General features: G+C 43.1%; 1 protein-coding gene across 2 annotated transcripts in view; it reads left to right on the top strand.

The window, feature by feature from the left end:
- The window catches only part of CSNK2A2 (casein kinase 2 alpha 2), a 35,245-nt gene extending 18,366 nt beyond the window's left edge, over positions 1-16,879 (top strand). Inside the window, 8 exon segments of one of the 2 annotated variants that reach the window (NM_174636.2) lie at positions 2,953-3,012; positions 6,110-6,193; positions 6,999-7,109; positions 7,387-7,488; positions 8,326-8,426; positions 9,222-9,370; positions 10,782-10,875; positions 16,436-16,879. In NM_174636.2, the coding sequence (NP_777061.1) occupies positions 2,953-3,012; positions 6,110-6,193; positions 6,999-7,109; positions 7,387-7,488; positions 8,326-8,426; positions 9,222-9,370; positions 10,782-10,858 (684 nt within the window). In that variant the 3' untranslated portion in view covers positions 10,859-10,875; positions 16,436-16,879. 2 annotated transcript variants of the gene reach the window in all.
- Positions 16,880-18,381: the final 1,502 nt, after the last annotated feature.

Raw genomic sequence — 18,381 nt, 5'->3', positions numbered from 1 at the left:
ACAGAAATGCCACATGTGGTGTGAGGTATATAAAACATGTCATTCTGCCATGCAGGGATTTAGAATATAGACAGAGTTGTACCTGGTTATCAGGATTGTACCTGGACATGCTTGGTTGGGGGAGGGAAAGTTCAGAGGTCTTGAGTCGCCAGATCAGTGACTGCCAGCAGCCACGGCACCCATTCGACCCTGTCATGCATATGCTGTGTGATATGCAGGGGTGGCAGCATAGGACTCGGCGTGTGGGCAAAGTGGAGAAGCCTCTCATTGTTCACAGCAGAGTGAGAAGGTATCTTGAGAATTCCAGGTCACTGCCAGTGCCCATGTGCGGAATGTTCACTTGGGACACTGCTGCTGTCAGTGTCCTGTGAGTGCCCGAGAGAACAGTGGCCTGCCTGGGATTCAGAAGAGGAGGAGACCGCTGTGGGCAGGAGCCTGGGTTACCGGCTCAGGTAGCAGGGCAGGTGTTCTAGATTTGCCAGAGGGAAGGACAGAGGTGAAAAACACAGATTTGTTTGATCAGAGTGGGGAACTCCTCAGGACTTCAGTGAAGAAGGAGCTACAAAAGCTGGAGGAAGCCCAACGTAGACTCTTGGGTCCTGTTACAGGTGTAGTTTGGTCTCCTCCTTCCCAGAGCTGAAAAATGAGAGGGAATGTCAGTCTGTCACTCAGGACCTCATGATGCGTTAGACCTAAACACTATATTCAGCAGGTGGTTTTTGTATCAGGAGGCCTGGCGTGCTGCGATCCATGGGGTCGCAAAGAGTCGGACATGACTGAGCAACTGATCTGATCTGATCTGATTGCATTAAAAGTGATATTGGTTGGAGTAGCTGGAAGTACTGTGTTGGCAGTCCAAGGACATTTTTTTTATGCCTTACGCCATTGCTTGGTATGGATAGCGCATGGTACAAAAGGAAAGCCTTCCATGCATGATAAAGATCCAATTAATATCCCACATTTGTTTTCTGGAAATAGAATATTCTAGCCCTCTGAGGATTATTAGAAAATGCTCTTTCCACTTTCATGGTCTGTTTATTGACTTGAGGTTCAACTTGGCACCATCGCTAGGTGTGATCTCCTTAACTCTCAGAGAAAGAGCTGATTTGGCACTCAAGGAGATCGTATCCCCGGCCTATGTCTCTACATATAGGCTGTCGGTTGGTGTGCTGCTGAAGAAGCCTTTCTTGCTATGCAGACCTGGGGGAGAACAAAATGCCTGGGTGTTTTGTTATGAGTGAGTCTCTCCTGAGCAGAAGTAGTGGCATGTTCTTGCCATTGGGCCTGAAAATGGTTCAGTCCAAGCAGGGTCAACCTCCAGTAGTGGAGCAGCTCCAAGGCACCACCAGTGTACTGGGAAGGATGTTTTCATTCTCTGTAGTGCTCTGAGTGAATCAGATAACTCTTACTAAACTGGAGGGAGAGTTACTTATAAGGGGAAATTTGAGAAAGAGACTAAGTCCTGGTATTAGAGTTAGGTTTGATTCTTGGAAAATTTGTTTTTCCTAAAAAATTTTTTCGAACAGGTAGTATGTTTACATGGATCTAAAATATTAATATATGGGCTTCCCAGGTGGCGCTAGTGGTAAAGAACCCACCTGCCAATGCAAGAGACATGAGTCATGGGTTTGATCCCTGGGTTGGTAAGATCCCCTGGAGGAGGAAATGGCAGCCCACTCCAGTATTCTTGCTTGGAGAATTCCATGGACAGAGGAGCCTGGTGGGCTATAGTCTATGGGTCACAAAGAGTCGGACACAACTAAAGCCACTTAGCAAAATATTAATATAAAGCGGTACACAGTGAATAGACATTCTTGCAGATACAAATACTCGTATGTTGTAGTTTCCCCCCCTTTTACATAGACGCACTGTGTATACACTGTTCTGTTCCCCTTGAAGAGAGTCCCTACGTGGCTTGAGTCTTCCAGTAGAGAAACAAAGTAGGTTCGATAAAGGTGTACTGAGTCATTTTATAGAAGATGTGGCTTGAACTGATGGGAAAAGAGTTATTATTTATTGTCTAAATAATAATACAGTTTCCGACAGGGGTTTGTGATGATTTAAATGAACCTGGATATGCTAGATTCTATTCTGTCTCTTAGAAATTGACATTTAAAAAAACAAACAAAATTCTCAATCCAAAACAAACTTTGATTACCAGTTATGAAAACTGTAATTTGTGTCAGTTAGGCCTGAAATCATTTTCAGAACCCATATCCATCCAGACCTCCCTCCTTTCCTCCTCCTCCTTTTTTTTTTTTTTTAAAACATCTCACCCTACCACTCCTCCCCCACGCCCCAAACATTTTGTGTCTTTAGTTACCATCAGTTTTTGCCTATAAAGTGTTCTTTTTTCCAGCCTGAAACTGATTTTTGGAGGATTGGAGGGTTTTTGGGGTTTTTTTATTTCGTTAAGTCTCTTGCCATCTCCAAATGCTATAGCAGTTCATTTTGCTCGTGTTTCATGAGCAGACTGTCTGTCTTGTCACCATTTTACCATGTGGGCTGATGAGGTTTTCAGATTCTACTGTCCCCTGGGAACTCGGTTCTCTAAACTGTGGTGCTGCAGTGGGGGTCATTTGTTTGAAGTTCATTAAGAATATGAGGACAGTTGGACAGCTTGGACTTCACTTCTGTAATAATGTAATTGTGACTGTTGAAATCATGGAGCACTTACACAAGTTTTTAAAAGATCCAAGTTGGTGCAAATGGGTTTTTTTTTTTTTTTTTTTTTTAATGCTTTTGGAATTTCTTTCATTTTTTCTTCTGAAGACTGAAATATTAGACCTTTGTCTTTAGTCTTTGCCTTCATTTGTTCCAAATCAGGTAGCAAGAGGTTCTGGGGTTCTTGAGTGGCGTAAGCACTAAGTTTACAGAGAATAATGACAAACTTCAGGATAGCAACAGGCAGTAAGACTAAATTAACTTTCTGTTTTCTGAAATCCATTCCAGCAACTGTACCAGATCCTGACAGACTTTGATATCCGGTTTTATATGTATGAACTACTTAAAGTAAGTAACAGTCATAAACAGTGAATTTTTTTCAGGATTATTCATTAAAGGAGTTCTTTGAGAGAACATAATAGAACTCAAGAAGAATATATCTTGACACCCAGAGAATTTAATGGGTTTGAGATGGGGGTGGGTGGGTAACTTATTGAGGCCTTCATTGTGGGATCTTTACGTAGAAACTTTCCAGTGGACCTGAGAAAAATGGCCAGATTAGGGGTACTGGGAACATTATACACAGGTTAGAATCTCTGTCCTCATAACTCTTGTTGGTTCTTGGTTTTTAATTGTTTTGTTTTTTGCTGTTTAATGCTTATTAGTTTTCATTACATATCAAATCACCCTAAACTTAGTGACTTTTGGAAAACAGTTTTATTATTTGCCATAATTCACTGGATTGGATGGGTGGGTCTTTTGATCTGGGTCAGCTTGACTAGGGCAAGAAGGTCTAGGCTGGGATGGCAGCCGGTGTAGCTTGAGGTCTCATCCTTCAGAAAGTTGGTCTGGGCTACTTCCTGTGGTGGTCTCAAGCCCCAACAACAAGAGAGGGCAAACCTTGATATATGTAAACCCTTTACAAGCCTCTGCTTTTGTTACGTTTGCTAATGCCCTATTGGCCAAAGCAAGGCACGTGTCCAGACCTGGATTCAAAGGGTGAAGTAGTAGATGCCACTTTTTCATGGGCAGGGCGTTAAGTTACATCATGGAAGGACATGCATCCAAGGATCGTGGACATTCTACAGCCATCCTATTCTTGCTGTTTCTTATAGTCCCTTTCTTATATGAGACAACCTGCCCTGTAACCTCCGTGTTTAGCCCTAGCTAATTAACTGTGACATGCAAGGAGAGGCGATGAGTGGATTTTCTAGGAGACTTACTAATCCCAGGACTGAAATTTTCAGGTGTTATTGATTGACTAAGGAATGATCTTTTTTAGTTTGTCTAGGAAAAAAACTTAAGAATTCTAAAAAGGTTTGTACAATGGAGTAGACTAATGGTTTTTTAGGGTCAGGGGTCACTAAGAATCTAATGAAAGCTGAGCCACCCCCATGCATATAAAAATATACATATAACATTACATAAAGTTTTAGGATGGAATGCATGGATCTCAATTTAAGAACCTCTGGAAGAATGTAGAGGTGTCCTTGGATTAGGTCACAGCATCCCAATAACAGTAATAATACACATCTTTGCAGGCTGGTCATTTCAGTGGCCCCCCCAGTGCCAGATGCCCTCTCTGCCTTCTGGAGGCAGCAGCTACACTGTGGGGGTCATACTTTCTGCTAATGAGGCAGAGAATCCCAGATGAAACTTGAAAAATATCTTTCATGCCTAATGGTCAGAAACTATCAGGTTTTTAAATTGAAGTAAGTCCCCCAAGGAATTTAAGAGCAGTCAGTACCTCCACAGGGAAGCCAAATAGTGAACTTGGTGAAAGAATTCATCCCCTTACTATATTTGTTCAGCTGTTTCTTTCTTCAGATATTTTTCACACCTTAGGTACTGTGGTCCTAATTAGTTTATTCCTTTGGGCAAAGACTGGGCAAAATGACAGAATCAATACTTGCTACGTTTTCTCAAAGATGGGGAAAAATAGGGATAGGGAAGAAGAAGTGTAGAAAATGTTGAAGGAACTGAGGTCCAGGGCTGCAGAGGGATCGCTTGGTGACTCACTCAGGCTTCCTGTCCAAGCTCCTGGTTCCGGTTTAGGGAGGTGGGTCCTCGGGAGCCCTGGTTCCCTACACAGTGCCCCAGAGCCAATGTGGAGTCTTGCTGCCACTGTTGATAGAAAACAAGACAAAGAGAAAAATTAAATTGAAATACCATATAGGACAGTGCAGTTACAGAAGATTTCTCTCCTTGCGTAGATTATATTCTCACCTTTTCCACCATAGTTCGGTTTCACCTGTTCTTGACCTTCATGTGAAAAGCATCATATACTGTATACTCTTTTGTGTCTGGGAAAAGCAAAATTTGCATATTCCTGGAATGCTGGTCGTATGGATCGTATTCTGGCTTACATACTCCTAGTACAGTGCCCTTGGGATTCTAATCCCAGCGGGCCTCAATCAGGTTCACTTTGTCCCTCAGGACATTTGGCAATGTCTGGAGCCATTTTTGGTTCTCACAATTGGAGGGATGCTGCTGGCATCTTGTGGGGAAAAGCCAGGGATTCAGCAAAGCAACATGGATAAATCTTAGGAAAATTGTGCTGCATAAGAGGAGATAAAGTACTTACATTGTATTACTTCATTTTCTGAAGATCCAGAAAAGGCAAACCTGTAGCACAGGTGGTAGAGCAGTGGTTGGGAGGAGAGGGGAGGAAAGGAGCAGCAGACAGGATTGGAAGCTTAACGGAGTTCTCGGGATGATGAAGAAGTTCTAAAACTGGATTGTGGTCATGGTGGCACGACTTGAGGAATTTAGTAAAAAAACTATTGACTTATACATTTAAAAAACTTAGCGCCATATCAGTGATCTTATAGGAAGCAATTTTATCCCTTAGAGTCATAATCATAGTTTGTAAAGCCCAACTGGCTCAGGGATTGTTTTTAAGGACAGTACTAATATTAGAAGATATGTTAATCTAGAGAACTCATATGGGACACTTACCTGAAAGACTAGCCGTGTTGCAGATAAGATTGGGATGTCATTTTTCATGTCCATGTGGATCCTTCATGTGTTGTTCCAACTATTATGAGAAGTGACTCCAGTGTGGTTCCTCAATCTGGTTTTAAACACACCAAATTAAGCCAACGTATGATTTCTAAATCCAGGTGGCTGGTCTGTTGCTACCAGTGCCAAGTAGGAGAGGAGTACCTGAATAAGTATTACTATGTCATCCCCCTTGTAAAGAAACTTCTATAATAGCCCTTGGTGTCCTCTCCACAGCCCCCTTTCTACCAGCTGCTAGCATAGTGTGCCCAGAGAGCAAGGGGTGCCTTCTGGAGCATGTTTTTTCTCTTTTACTACAGGCAGTAAGACTACCCTTTGGGAGATGGTGTTCAAATCAAACTGTCACAATGAGCATATACTTGCACTGGGGGGCATGGGTGGTTGAGGGTTTGCTTACTTTTCTCTGTGCTTTCTTATCTAATAGGCTCTGGATTACTGCCACAGCAAGGGAATCATGCACAGGGATGTGAAACCTCACAATGTCATGATAGATCACCAGCAGAAAAAGGTACCATTACAGCCAGGCAGCAACAAGCCTTTCATTGGAAGGCTCAGGGCCGACCCGAATTCTGGCCAGTACCTAGGTGGTTTCTAAAGACCCATGCTGTTTCCTTTGGCAGACTTATGATACTGTTATTTCTCCAGTCTCCAGTGTTGGTTTCTACTTCACATAAGCGTAGCGCACAGGGAAAGTAGACAGCTGACCCTAACTGTAGTCACTTGTTTACTGTGGTCATGGTTTTCCTAGAGGGCCTCAAAAAGAAACTACAGCTGGTGATTTTTACTTCCTTTCTTCATGACCCTCAGACCAATCTGCCTGGCCGTAAAAGTACACATGGGTCCCTCCTGTTTTTGAAACTCAGTTCTGATTGCCCCTGACTGGTGAGTGGATGAATCAACTAGTGTTAGATTAGTGAAGAGCTAGAGCAGTGCTTCAGTCCTGGAGTGGGGCACATGTCCCCAACCCTTTCTGTTAGACTAGAGCTTGTAATGGAAACTGTGAGTAATGAGCGATAGGTTAACACATGCAGCTGGTTATGGGGGCAGAAGACAAGCTTAAGCTTTATTGATCTAGAGAAATGATAAGCCAGGATAATTTAAATGTTAAGGAAAAACAACTAAGATTGCAACCAAGTGCTCTGCTCTAGAAATGACCTTTTAGCAGTTCCCAGAAAGTACATGAGCCTTTAGCCAGTGCACTTGATAACATTTTTTATGTGGCCAAAGATTATCAAATGGGATGTGGCCTTGTTGTAAGACAGAGGCATCTGGAGACACTCCTTTCACATGTTTTATTTCTGTCGTATTTATAGCTGCGACTGATAGACTGGGGTCTGGCAGAATTCTATCATCCCGCCCAGGAGTACAATGTCCGAGTGGCCTCCAGGTACTTCAAGGGACCAGAGCTCCTTGTGGACTATCAGGTAAAGTTGTTAATGAGGCACCGCTGAGTTCTTTTTACATTTGCTTAGGGCTTTTCCTGGCTTTTTCTTTTTCCTGGTTTTTATTTATAGTCAGTTTGGTTACATTCAAATCCAGTCTATATTCTATCCCAAAATGATAAAATGATAATGATGGATTTGTCTCAGCTCCTTTTTTTGGCTTTGAATTTTAAAATATCTATAGAAGATTAGAAACTCAGGTCAGAAAAATGACATTTGTAAAACCCCCTTCACTGATAGGTTGTCTTTATTTCCATAGATGTATGATTATAGCTTGGATATGTGGAGTTTGGGCTGTATGTTAGCAAGCATGATCTTTCGAAAGGAGCCCTTCTTTCATGGACAGGATAACTATGACCAGGTAAGCAAATACCATCTGACTCCCATCCATTTGGGGGCAGATACCAAGAAAATAGCATCTTGATAGGAATGCTGTCATTGAGTCCCTAAATACCACTCAGTGTAAGCTTTTCTTCAGGGCAAAGAATTTCACAGAATCTTATCTGTGGTCCCAAAGATAGAGACAGTGCTGTTTTATGCCCAACTTCCAAGTTGAGTCTATAAAAAAGCTAAGTACCTCCTTGTACAAGATTCTAGTCGTTTGGTTTTGTTTTTTGTTTGTTTTTAGGCTGTGCTGGGTCGTCATTGCTGCACATGGCCTTTCTCTGGTTGCAGAGAGTGGAGGCTACTCTGTCACTTTGGTGCGCGGGCTTCTCATTGTGGTGGCTTCTCTTGTTGCAGAGCACAGCTCTAGGGCATGTGGGCTTCCGTAGTTGCAGTTCCCGGGCTCTAGAGCACAGGCTCAGTAGTTGTGGCTCATGGGCTTAGTTGCTGCATGGCATGTGGGATATTCAGGGACCAGGGATCGAACCCATGTTCCTTGCACTGGCACGCGGATTCTCAACCACTGGACCACCAGGGGAGCCCATAGGTATTAGGTTTTATGTCCCCATAATCATCAGCTTCTAAAAGATTATTGTCATAAGTTGTGTTATCCTTTTAAAGGCATTTTGAAAATGTGCGTTCATGTGAACTTCATATCCGTGAGTCTGCTGCCTGTCTGCCCTGGGCTCAGATCTGTATCTGTTCCCCGGAAATGTAGTGATGTGGAAGCCTTCTAATTCCTTGGTCCAGCATCCCCGCGGGCTTGCAGTGAGTTCTGTGCTCAGTGATTTGGTCAGTTTGTTTTGTGTTTCAGCTTGTTCGCATTGCCAAGGTTCTGGGTACAGATGAGCTGTATGGGTATCTGAAGAAGTATCACATAGACCTAGATCCGCACTTCAACGATATTCTGGGACAGTAAGTAAGAGAGAGAGAAAGAGGCTCTGAATTTATCCCATTTCAGAAGGGGAAAGGGTAGTCGAAATCACTTTCTGAAGCTCTTTCCCCTTTCTAATTATATCAGAATTGAGATATTCTTTTTTCCCCCATATATATTTTAACTTGAGCTATTTTAGCATTGTTTACATCTGTCTTCTAATCATTTTACTTCTGTTAATAGAAAATGGAAGACAAAAATCATGCCACAGGAAAGAACTTTCTGGAACTGCATCTGCTTATTTTAATGCAGAATCTTAGAATGCTGTGATTCTTCTTTGAATAAGAGAATTATAGTTTCTTCTTATTCTGTATAATGGATTTTCTGTAAGAGCAAATTTTAAAGCATATTTTCAGATACAGTACAATGGTGTTGAGAAGTAAATGTTGTGTTGATGATTTTCAGAGAGTAATTTTATGGAACCTCCATGTTTCTGCGGCCAGCTCTCTAAATATATCTGCTAAACAATAAAGATTACTCACCTACCTCCATGCCTCACCCAGAATTGACTCAAAGCCTGAGGCATAAAACATTATCTAGAAAGGTTCCACAAATTTTGCACCAAATGTAGACATTTTAATTAAGTATGTATCCATTTCAGAGTACTGTTTTATTTGAGGGTGCTGGTGGGTAGGGGTGTGACAGGTGGTACCAATAACAGTGAGGTTTAACCAGCTTATAATCAGTGCAGTGCTCTAAGACTGCTGGCTTTAGCCCTAAAAAGGATTTTTGTGGAATTTAACCTCAGAATACTAATGCTTTACTTTTCTTCTCAGACATTCACGGAAACGCTGGGAAAATTTTATCCATAGTGAGAACAGACACCTTGTCAGCCCTGAGGCCCTGGATCTTCTGGACAAACTTCTGCGATATGACCATCAACAGAGACTGACTGCCAAAGAGGCCATGGAGCACCCGTACTTCTGTGAGTCTCTGGGGCCTGGTTTGTCAAAGGGAGATTCTTCCACCTTCTATCTTTGAGGCCAGACAAAAGAATTCTGGAAATTTGGATGAATTGTCCTTGGGTTTTGGCCCCATTAGTTCTAGACTCTTGAAATAACTCTGCAGATCTGTTTCTTGGTGTTCGCAGGTGTTTGCTTGTTCATTGCTATAGTTCCCCTGAGTCAGGTCTGTTTGACCATTGCCTATGACCCCCAAGTTGATAGATCAGAAGTATCTAAGACTTAATTTTAAAATACATACATTTGTGTGGAAACCTAATCAAAGATTTTTCCCCTCCAAAAAAACAAGTGACTTGTTGAAAATAATAAGGTGATCATAGCATATTTTTAAAGAAGGAAGTTAAATAAATACAAGGAATTTGAGGAAAGGACAGCAAGTATGGAAAGCCCTCGCTAAGATCCTATCTGTATTACTGACTTCTTAGGTCTCACTTTGAAGTATGTGTGTATACTCAGTTTATGTGACTGTTTATTTATCTGCATGCATGTGGTTCTCCTTCTGATAAAGGATATCCCGGATTTTCATTAGAGACAGTGTGAGGTCATTTAATCAGTCACAGAGGAGACTTGAGCATAAGGGAGGTTAAGTGACCTGTCTTAGTTTTCTCTCTGAAGCAAGATTAGACCTTTCAACCTGTCTGTTGCTTAACCAGTACGCTATCTTTCCTCAATATCTTTCCTCCTTCTTTTTCCCCCTCTGGAGATTAAGTAAATCTTGCCCAAAGAATTCATGCTCTCTGGTTGTGAGCCTGCTTGCCCATGAACTGTAGTTGAAAGCAGATTTTAAAAAATCTTACCCTTCATTCTTCAAGTGCAACTGGATGTCGTCTCTCCAGGTTCCATCACAGAAAGCTGTTTTTACTCTGAGTTTGATTGGATTATGAACACTGATGTTTGTATTATGCAAATCATGATCTGTCTGCTTTTCCAAATACATGGTATACTTACAAAAAATTTTTTATGCTGTTGCTTAAAATCCATAGACCTTCTAATGGTTCCTTTTATTTACCCTTTCCATTCTCTGAAGTGTTTATCATCACACATACTTTGAAGAAATTAGGAGTTGGATATGTCATTAGTAGTCAAGGAAAATAACACATAAGAAAATGAGTAGAAATTTTGAGCAGTGGACAGTGGGTGTTTCTGTGCCTCTCTTTTCCCTAATTCTCAGCAGTTGCACGTGTACTCTGAAGAGGTATGAGCTGACTATGAGAGCGTTTCCCAGTCATTTCTCAGCATCTCTGATTTTTGTTGCCCTCTTAACCCTGGTTTCCTGTGTTTCTGTCTCACTGAGGAAGGTCGGGTCTGCCATGGTGTCTGCCCCTAACCCGGGCTGGTCCTGCCTCCGCTGAGTGTCCTCCTGGTTTCTTGCAGACCCTGTGGTGAAGGAGCAGTCCCAGCCTTGTGCAGATAACGCTGTACTTTCCAGTGGTCTCACGGCAGCCCGATGAAGACTGGAAAGCGACGGGTAATGCAGCATTGATGCTTGCCAATAAAACCAACCAACCAAACACAAACCTTGAAGGAAAACTACAGTGTGATAAAAAGAAATTCTAGCCATTCCTTCTAAACGCAAAGAAGAGTAAAGACCTAAAAGTCTGTCAAAAGAAACTCCCCAGCACTAGTCTACAGGGAGCTGCCATTGGGCAGCCTGACGATGCACATAGTTGAGAATCTGAGGGGCCTCTCCCTTTGGAATGCATGGGAGATGAGAGACTCGGAGTTGTTGTATATTTCCTTTATTTAACAGGAGACCACTGTTGAATTAACCTGTTGAAGTCAACAAGCTCTGAATATCTGACTTCCTATCTATTCCACTGCGGTCTGGGTTTCCTTTGGTGAGATTCAGGCTCAAGTTTTAGCAGTCTGAACTGACACACCAGCCTCATTTATGAAAAGGAGATACTAAAACAGTGACAGTATTTTTTTTTTCTTCTAAACTCTTTTACAGATTCATGTTTTATGTATTTTTTTTTCTTTTTTTTTTTTTAACGACATGAGCTCTCTGGGAAATGTACCTCATCCCTGCCGTTTTCTTCTAAGTGTATTCGTTTGGGAGCAAACTGCAGTCACTCTCACCAGAGTCCCATTTGATGTCAGGAGGCATCACTTTAAACCTTGTGATGCCTCGGACAGGTCCATCTGTTCCATCAAAATTTGAATGCTAAGTTGCATAACTTGGAGCTTACTGTATGTAACCTTCGTTGATTTGCCTAACCTTAAAATCTTGTTGCTCTTTTTTTCATGTAGCTTTTTTTCTTTTTCCAGTCTTTTAAGGAAAACTTCATTTCCCAGCACATCCCTGTATGTGTACCTATTTTAATGCACATCTCTGAAACAAAGATTTTTTTGTTCACAACCATGACTAAAGCTGGAAAGTCAGTCTTCAGGGAGGGAGGATAAAAACATCCTGTTAGAATTTATTCAGGAAAGACAAATTGGGTGGCAGGGGAGGGAAAGTCCTCCTTTCCTACCCTTTACCCCTTTTTATCCCCATGAGAAACAGTTTCCCTCTGTAATCAGGGTAATCTGCATTTTTGAGCTCTTATAGGTATCCATGAATGTGTTGGCAAAGAAAAGTCTTTCTCACATGCAGAGACTGGTGTTATGTGGGCAGGGTCACCCGTAACCCAAGCGACCAGAGAGAGCAATATACATGGGACTTGGGGAGGTAGTGGAGCTGCTGGGACAGGTGTCAAAGATAGGGATCCATTGTGCTAGCCTTCGTGTTAAGCAAAGGAAGCTGTATTTTGTTTAAGAAGATTTGAAAAATGGGGGCTGATGTTACTCTGGGGACCTGTTATCAACATGGTTTGCACGCAGCCCCCTGACCCCAGCTGCAGAGCCATGCCACAACTCTGGGGACCTCTCACACTGGGCTAGAGCTCAAGGTGTCTACCACCACATCACACTTTAGGATTTCTTTATTAACTATTTAATAATGCCATACATTTTTATAAGGTTAGATTGTTTGAAAGCATCTGTTTACATTCCATATTCCAATAAAATTGTATTGATATTGGTAGCAGGTCCTATCTCTAAATGTAGGTTCTATTTTTGTCCTTTGGTCAGTGGGAACTTAAAATACAAACAAAACAAGATCCCAAAGCCAGGAAATGCATTCAGTTAAGGTTCTCAAACCAGTGCTTCCTGCCTTCATTGCACGTCCTGTATATTAATGTACACATTTGTTCTACCTGAAAATAAGAAACTGGACAGCACTTCTTGGCTGAACCTATATTGATATGGCAGGCAGCAACACACAGGTGTTTCAGATTGTCAGACACCTTCTGACATGCCCTTCTAGGCGACACCAAGCTGTTGGTTATTATTTATTAGGGAGATGTGCCACTGTGTGTCTTTCCTGCCCCACCCATCTCCTCTTTTGTCACCCATTCCCTTCCCCCACTCTTCTTTTTTTTCCTTCACGTCACCTGTCTGGACCAGGCAGGGAGAGCCTGCTGGAGAGTCTTGATGAAGTAGTAACCCTGCTTCTTTTGCTTGAGTCCCCCAGAGGCAATACAAGCATCTGGAGAAGGGTCGGGTGACTGACTTCTGCCTTTCTCTCTCTCATCAGGATGTAGTATGTGCAGACACAGCTCACCTGCCTGTCCTCAGGCTCTGTGGCTGCAGCTTGGCAAGGGAGTAATTGTTCCATTTTATGCATGCAGTTTACTTTTTCGCCACCGCTACTTTTTACCTCTGTTCATGCCTTAGACATAAAGCATAACTGAGTTTAAAATGCTCACTCCTTTCCAAGGCTGGTCTTGACACCCAACTTGTGGCTGGCTGACTATGACTGGTTCTTTCCCAAACTGAACTGAGTCTAGTCCAGACCTTTCCTCTTTTCCTAGCTCCAAAACCATTTTGTGTGCAGATGGACCTAGCTCCCCTGAGATTTTAGAGTCTTTTCCTGGATTAGGAAGCAGTCTTGGAAAATTCAAAAGACGGATGAGAGAGTGTGTGTGTGAGTCTAGTCTTATATCTAGACAAAGCTATGGTAGATTCACCCACCCAGTATCCTTTCCGGTTAGCATATTATTTCTTAAATTCATCTCAGTAAGTTTCATTAGACATTTTGTTTGCTTCATTACCTTGTAACAGGTTAAAAGTGCCTAAGATAAGGATTTACTGTTTCCTAAAGAAAAGCAAAAATAATGTGGGGAACAGGGTAGTGTTACACTGTCATCTCAGGTACTGCCTATGTTCAAAAACATAGACCTGGCGTGGCGAGAACAGAAGGTTCCTGTGCCAAATACAGATGGGTGTATCAGAGGTTGTTGGCCACAAGTGGGTCTAACTGCAAGGTTTTGCTTCAGCTGAGAAATCCCATGGTGAGAGCAGAACTGATGAAGTGCTAAGATTTTCATCGGGTTTGCTTGCAGCTCACTCTCCCCAGGATCCTATCAGCTGGCCCACCCCTATCCTATTCTAGCCAGCGGTGGGTGACTGGGCGGGAGAAGTATACACGGAGTGTATAATGCAGACCAGGCATTCCCAGTTCTTCTTAGCACTCAGGGGTGTCAGTGCCAGTTCCATGAGGCGTGTGGACATCGGTCCCTCTGCTGGGTCCCCTCACAGGCATTCTTAAGCACACCAGTACTCATGAGGCTCAAAGCATGTGTATTCCCTTGCAGAGAAGGAAGGTACTCTCCATCTGATTGATTAGAGGAGACAGAAGAGTTTGTAATCCTTGGGGCAGGGATAGAGGACATGAGAGCGGGTTGTTTAAAGAAGACAGGGAATCAGTTTAAAAATAAAACAGTGCAAAGGTAGATCTTGAGAGGAAGGAACATGACTTTTGAGGGGTGAAAGCAAGGCAGGGCACAGAGTTCAAGTTCTGGAACACGCCCTGAGATGGGCACTCCCCCATGGGTTGGTTCCAGCGGGACCACACGGTGGTGCTCTCGAGGCAGGTGCTGAGTCCCAGAGAGAGCCCGCGGCCGTGGGCCTCCGCCTGCGCCTACTCAGGGAAATGACTTAGCTTCTCCCAGGTGCTGCTGTGATGAGGATGGAAGCAAAATCATTTGGGGACACAAACAATTGGAAGAATTTTTATATATGCATTGAAATGGATCTGAGAGAGCCCCGTCAACAGTCTCCTTTAATGCCAGTTCAGATTAATGATTCATCTAGAAACCTGTGTTACTGCACAAGCATACACAGGAGAAAGCAACCTGCCCTCCTACACATGAATAGGAGTGGATAGTAACTGATCAGCGTCAAGGCCATTGAGATGTAAACCCAAAAGCAAAAGCAGGGTCCCTTTGAGCAGACAAGCCAAAGTTTGTCAGTGAGCTGCTTAAATCTATGACTGAGTGACATCTTGTCATTAAAAAGTACCCCCAGGGTGGGGATGGGGGGGGGTAGGTGGCGAGGAAACATCTGGCTCAAAACCAGTAATAAATGCTTTGGAGCTATATGGATGTGTCAATGGAAATAACCCCAACCAGGTATTGCAGAGGCTGGGGGAAGTGATGGAATGGGATTATACAGGTGATGCATACTTTTATGTAGAGACTCAACAATGTGCTGCAAATGTGATACTTAATCCTGAACTGCATGTATTGGGGATTGTGTGTTTTTTTGTTTTTTTTTTTTTTTAAGTTCACTGAATCAATAAATTAACAGTTTTTCACTTGCTGGCTTTTCTTGCTGTAAATGGTGACTAAAGAGGTTGGGACAGAAATCTTGACACCCAGTGAAAAGCTTGAATAAACCTTCCAGAACCTCGGAGCCGACTGTCTCCTGTTTGCAGAAAAGCAACACTGCCTGGGTGACCACCACTTTGTATCACTAGATGACTGATGTATAATTTCTGTGCTGCTGCCCTTTAGAGGAAAGAAAAACGTCATGTGAAATCTGTTTTCATAAATAAAAATGTTGACAATCACCAGCCTTGCCAAGTGGGACACAAGCCACTGCCATACGAGGACCTTAAGCTTGTACTTCCTGTCTCTTGGGGGAGAGGAGGAATAAACCTGGAATTGAGAAGATGTGTGGGTGGGCGGTTGCAGTTAATCACCTTGGTGTGAAGACTCCTCTAGCAGAAGTGATGGAACTAGGGTGGTAGGGGGACAGTCCTATTTCTTGGTACTTAATCCTGAATTCAGGTACAACTCAGAACCCTGCTTGGGGTTGACTGTTTCGCTGCACAACTTTAACCTTTGTGGCAGTTTTCTGCATTTATGAAAGAAAACCTCTCCCCAGCCCCATTCCTTGCAACACAGGCAGGCACGTGCTGTTGTGTGGCCAATGGAGTCTTTTGTTATTGCCCTTGTTCTCACTGCTCCCTTGGTGGAATTGGACACTTGAAAATCATTTGCTCAAGAGTCATTTCTTTCTTAGCCTTATGCACCATTCAGCCTTTCTCAAACACAAAGCAGTTGAACCCTTCCTGTATCCAAAGAAAGTGGGTCATGAGATGATTCCGTATGACAGCTTCTCAGGTGCACTGTCCTTCCATTACTGCCGGTACCATTCTGAGATGCTGCTTCTAGAATGCCACTGGCGTCTCAACCGCCCACTCTGCTGTGCTGGACATGGCAGGAGGAATGAGGTTTTCAGGCCATGCCAGACAGCCACTTCCAGGGGAGAGTTAAAAATACTTGAGCTCCCGTTTTGCTCTTTATTCACCTCGGGCCTTTCCCTGTGTAAACAGTCATCTGATTCTTGGTCCAAAGACATCCTGAGTAAACCTGGTCAGATCTAATGAGGACTCTGGAGCTGGGCTACTGAACTTGTAGCTTGGGCTCGCCCGAGATGGTCAAGAGTGATGCTTCTAGATGAGCATCCTGGACCTGAGAGCAGAGGAGGGGCCAGGGCTGCCTCTGCAAGTGGTGATGGGAAAGGGTACTATTTGAAACCTGAAACCAGTCAGTCCTTACCTGGTTTTCCACATGTGCAAGTCAGGCTTGTAGACTATTTCCACAGCTCCCCAGAAGGGAGCCACTCGCCCGTGGAGGCCTCTCTTCACTCCCAGTCAGATTGATTAATGCCGTCTTTCCCCTCCTCCCGTCTCTCCCCAGGTCTGTTGCTGTTCCTCCCACTTTTCCATAAGCAGAACAAGAACCAAATCAAACGTCTTAACGTGTGTAGAGAGATCACGTTCCGTGAGCAGACACAAAACGGTGGCGGGTTTGGCGAGCACGAACTAGACCAACCGAAGGGCAGCCCACCACCGTATATCAAACCTCACTTCCGAATGTAAAAGGTTCTCACGCCTTTGGCTTCCTGTTGACTTCCTCCTGACCCAGAAAGCATGGGAAATGTGAAGGGTATGCGAAATGGTTGTTGGTTACTGTTGCTCCCCTGCGCCCCTGGTTCGTCCTGTGGCCACCTGTTTTTCCAGCAGACCACGTTAACCAGCTGACCAGACTCCAGTGGGGGCATGGGGTGTATATGGCATGACGGGCGGTTACATATTATAATTTTAAAAGTATATATTATTGAATAAAAGGTTTTAAAAGAAACGTATGGTGAGTTTTCAGTGTGGAAAGGGCCATTAAATGAGACCCCATGGCCACAGAGGAACAGAGTGAGATAGAAGAGCGTTTGAGCCAGGTTCTAGCCAGAGGGAGGAGGGCAGTTTCCAGGACAGATGAGAAATGAAATAGGTATGTGAACCCATCTTGGTGATGGGGCACTGCAGGTGATTCCAGCAAGACTTGGCAAGCCAGGAAAGCGGGCCTTGCCTCGAACGCATTCATCTCCCTAGACCGCTCCTTCCAAAGCAGGTGAGTCACGCAGCCGTTCAGGTGGCAGGTAAACATTCTCTCTCATGAACTCAGGAAGCTGCCTTAATCCCTGCTTTGCTTTCCACTGCGCATGTTTCAGTATTCCATTCCATCCCCAAATCCTGTCCACCCTGGCCCCCTACTTCAGAAAAATCTGACCTCAGAGGCTGGTTCAGTTCATTGACCCAAGGTGGGGAAGGAGTCAGATCTTGGGTTCAGAGCATCCTGGGAGAAGAAGAAGCCCATCAAAGGTGAAAGAAAATGGAACAGGAGCTCCAGACATGTCTGTTCAGGGAGAAAATGAAACCACAGTCAAATTTGATGTGTATCTTGCACTTTTTTTCTATGCATTTACTAACACTTTGAAATTAAAATGGATTTTATCAGAAAGGTAGATTTTACCTTCTTTTTCTGCAACTTGTGCTTTCACTGTTAGCATGTATAGATCTACCTCATCCCTTTTCGTGGCTGTATATTATTCCATTGTGTAATGTACCATAGTTGAAGCAGTCCTTTATGGATAGACTCTTACCAATACTATTGCCAGTATTGCTGCAATGAACAAATTTACACAATATTTTTACACAGTCTGTATGTTTGTGAGATAAAATCTTAAAAAAAAAAAAGAATTACTGTGCCATATGTTTTTCTTTTTTCTTTTTTTTTTATTTTAGGAAGGGCATTGTTCAGAAAAAGCAGTCTTCTGTTCCCTTCTCTCACTGGTGTAGGCTGGCATCATGATGCCTTAAGCTATGGAATTCTTGGGCTCTGTCAGGCCTGCCCAGGGCCTATGAACTTTCCAGAAACCTACTGGATATTTGAGACTTGAAGAAGGGGTGTTGGCTCTAATATAGAAAGTTGCAAAATAAAAATAAGTGTAACTAGATGTTACTCCAATCCTGTGAACTGAGAATTCAGTATTTTCTTTTAAAAATATTTTTTTCAGGAATTTTCTGGTGCGTCAGTGGTTTATACTCCAAACTTCCAATGCAGGGGGAGTGGGTTCAATCCCTGGGCAGGAAACTAAGATCCCACATGCCTTGCAGCACAACCAAGAAATAAAAATTTAAAACTGTTATTTTTCTCATGATAATTAATGATGAGTCACAGAATATCATGAAATCACATAATTTCAGAATCAAATTCTAAAGTTCTTTTCTCAAAAAATTACAAGGAAAAGTTATCTTAAATATGAAAAATGGCTGCCTTTTAATGTTTGAAATGCTATGGAGAAACCT

The sequence above is a fragment of the Bos taurus genome, chromosome 18, assembly GCF_002263795.3.
Source record: "Bos taurus isolate L1 Dominette 01449 registration number 42190680 breed Hereford chromosome 18, ARS-UCD2.0, whole genome shotgun sequence".
NCBI lineage: Eukaryota > Metazoa > Chordata > Mammalia > Artiodactyla > Bovidae > Bos > Bos taurus.
Note: the sequence above shows the minus strand (reverse complement) of the source record. Positions and strands in the feature narration are given on the sequence as shown.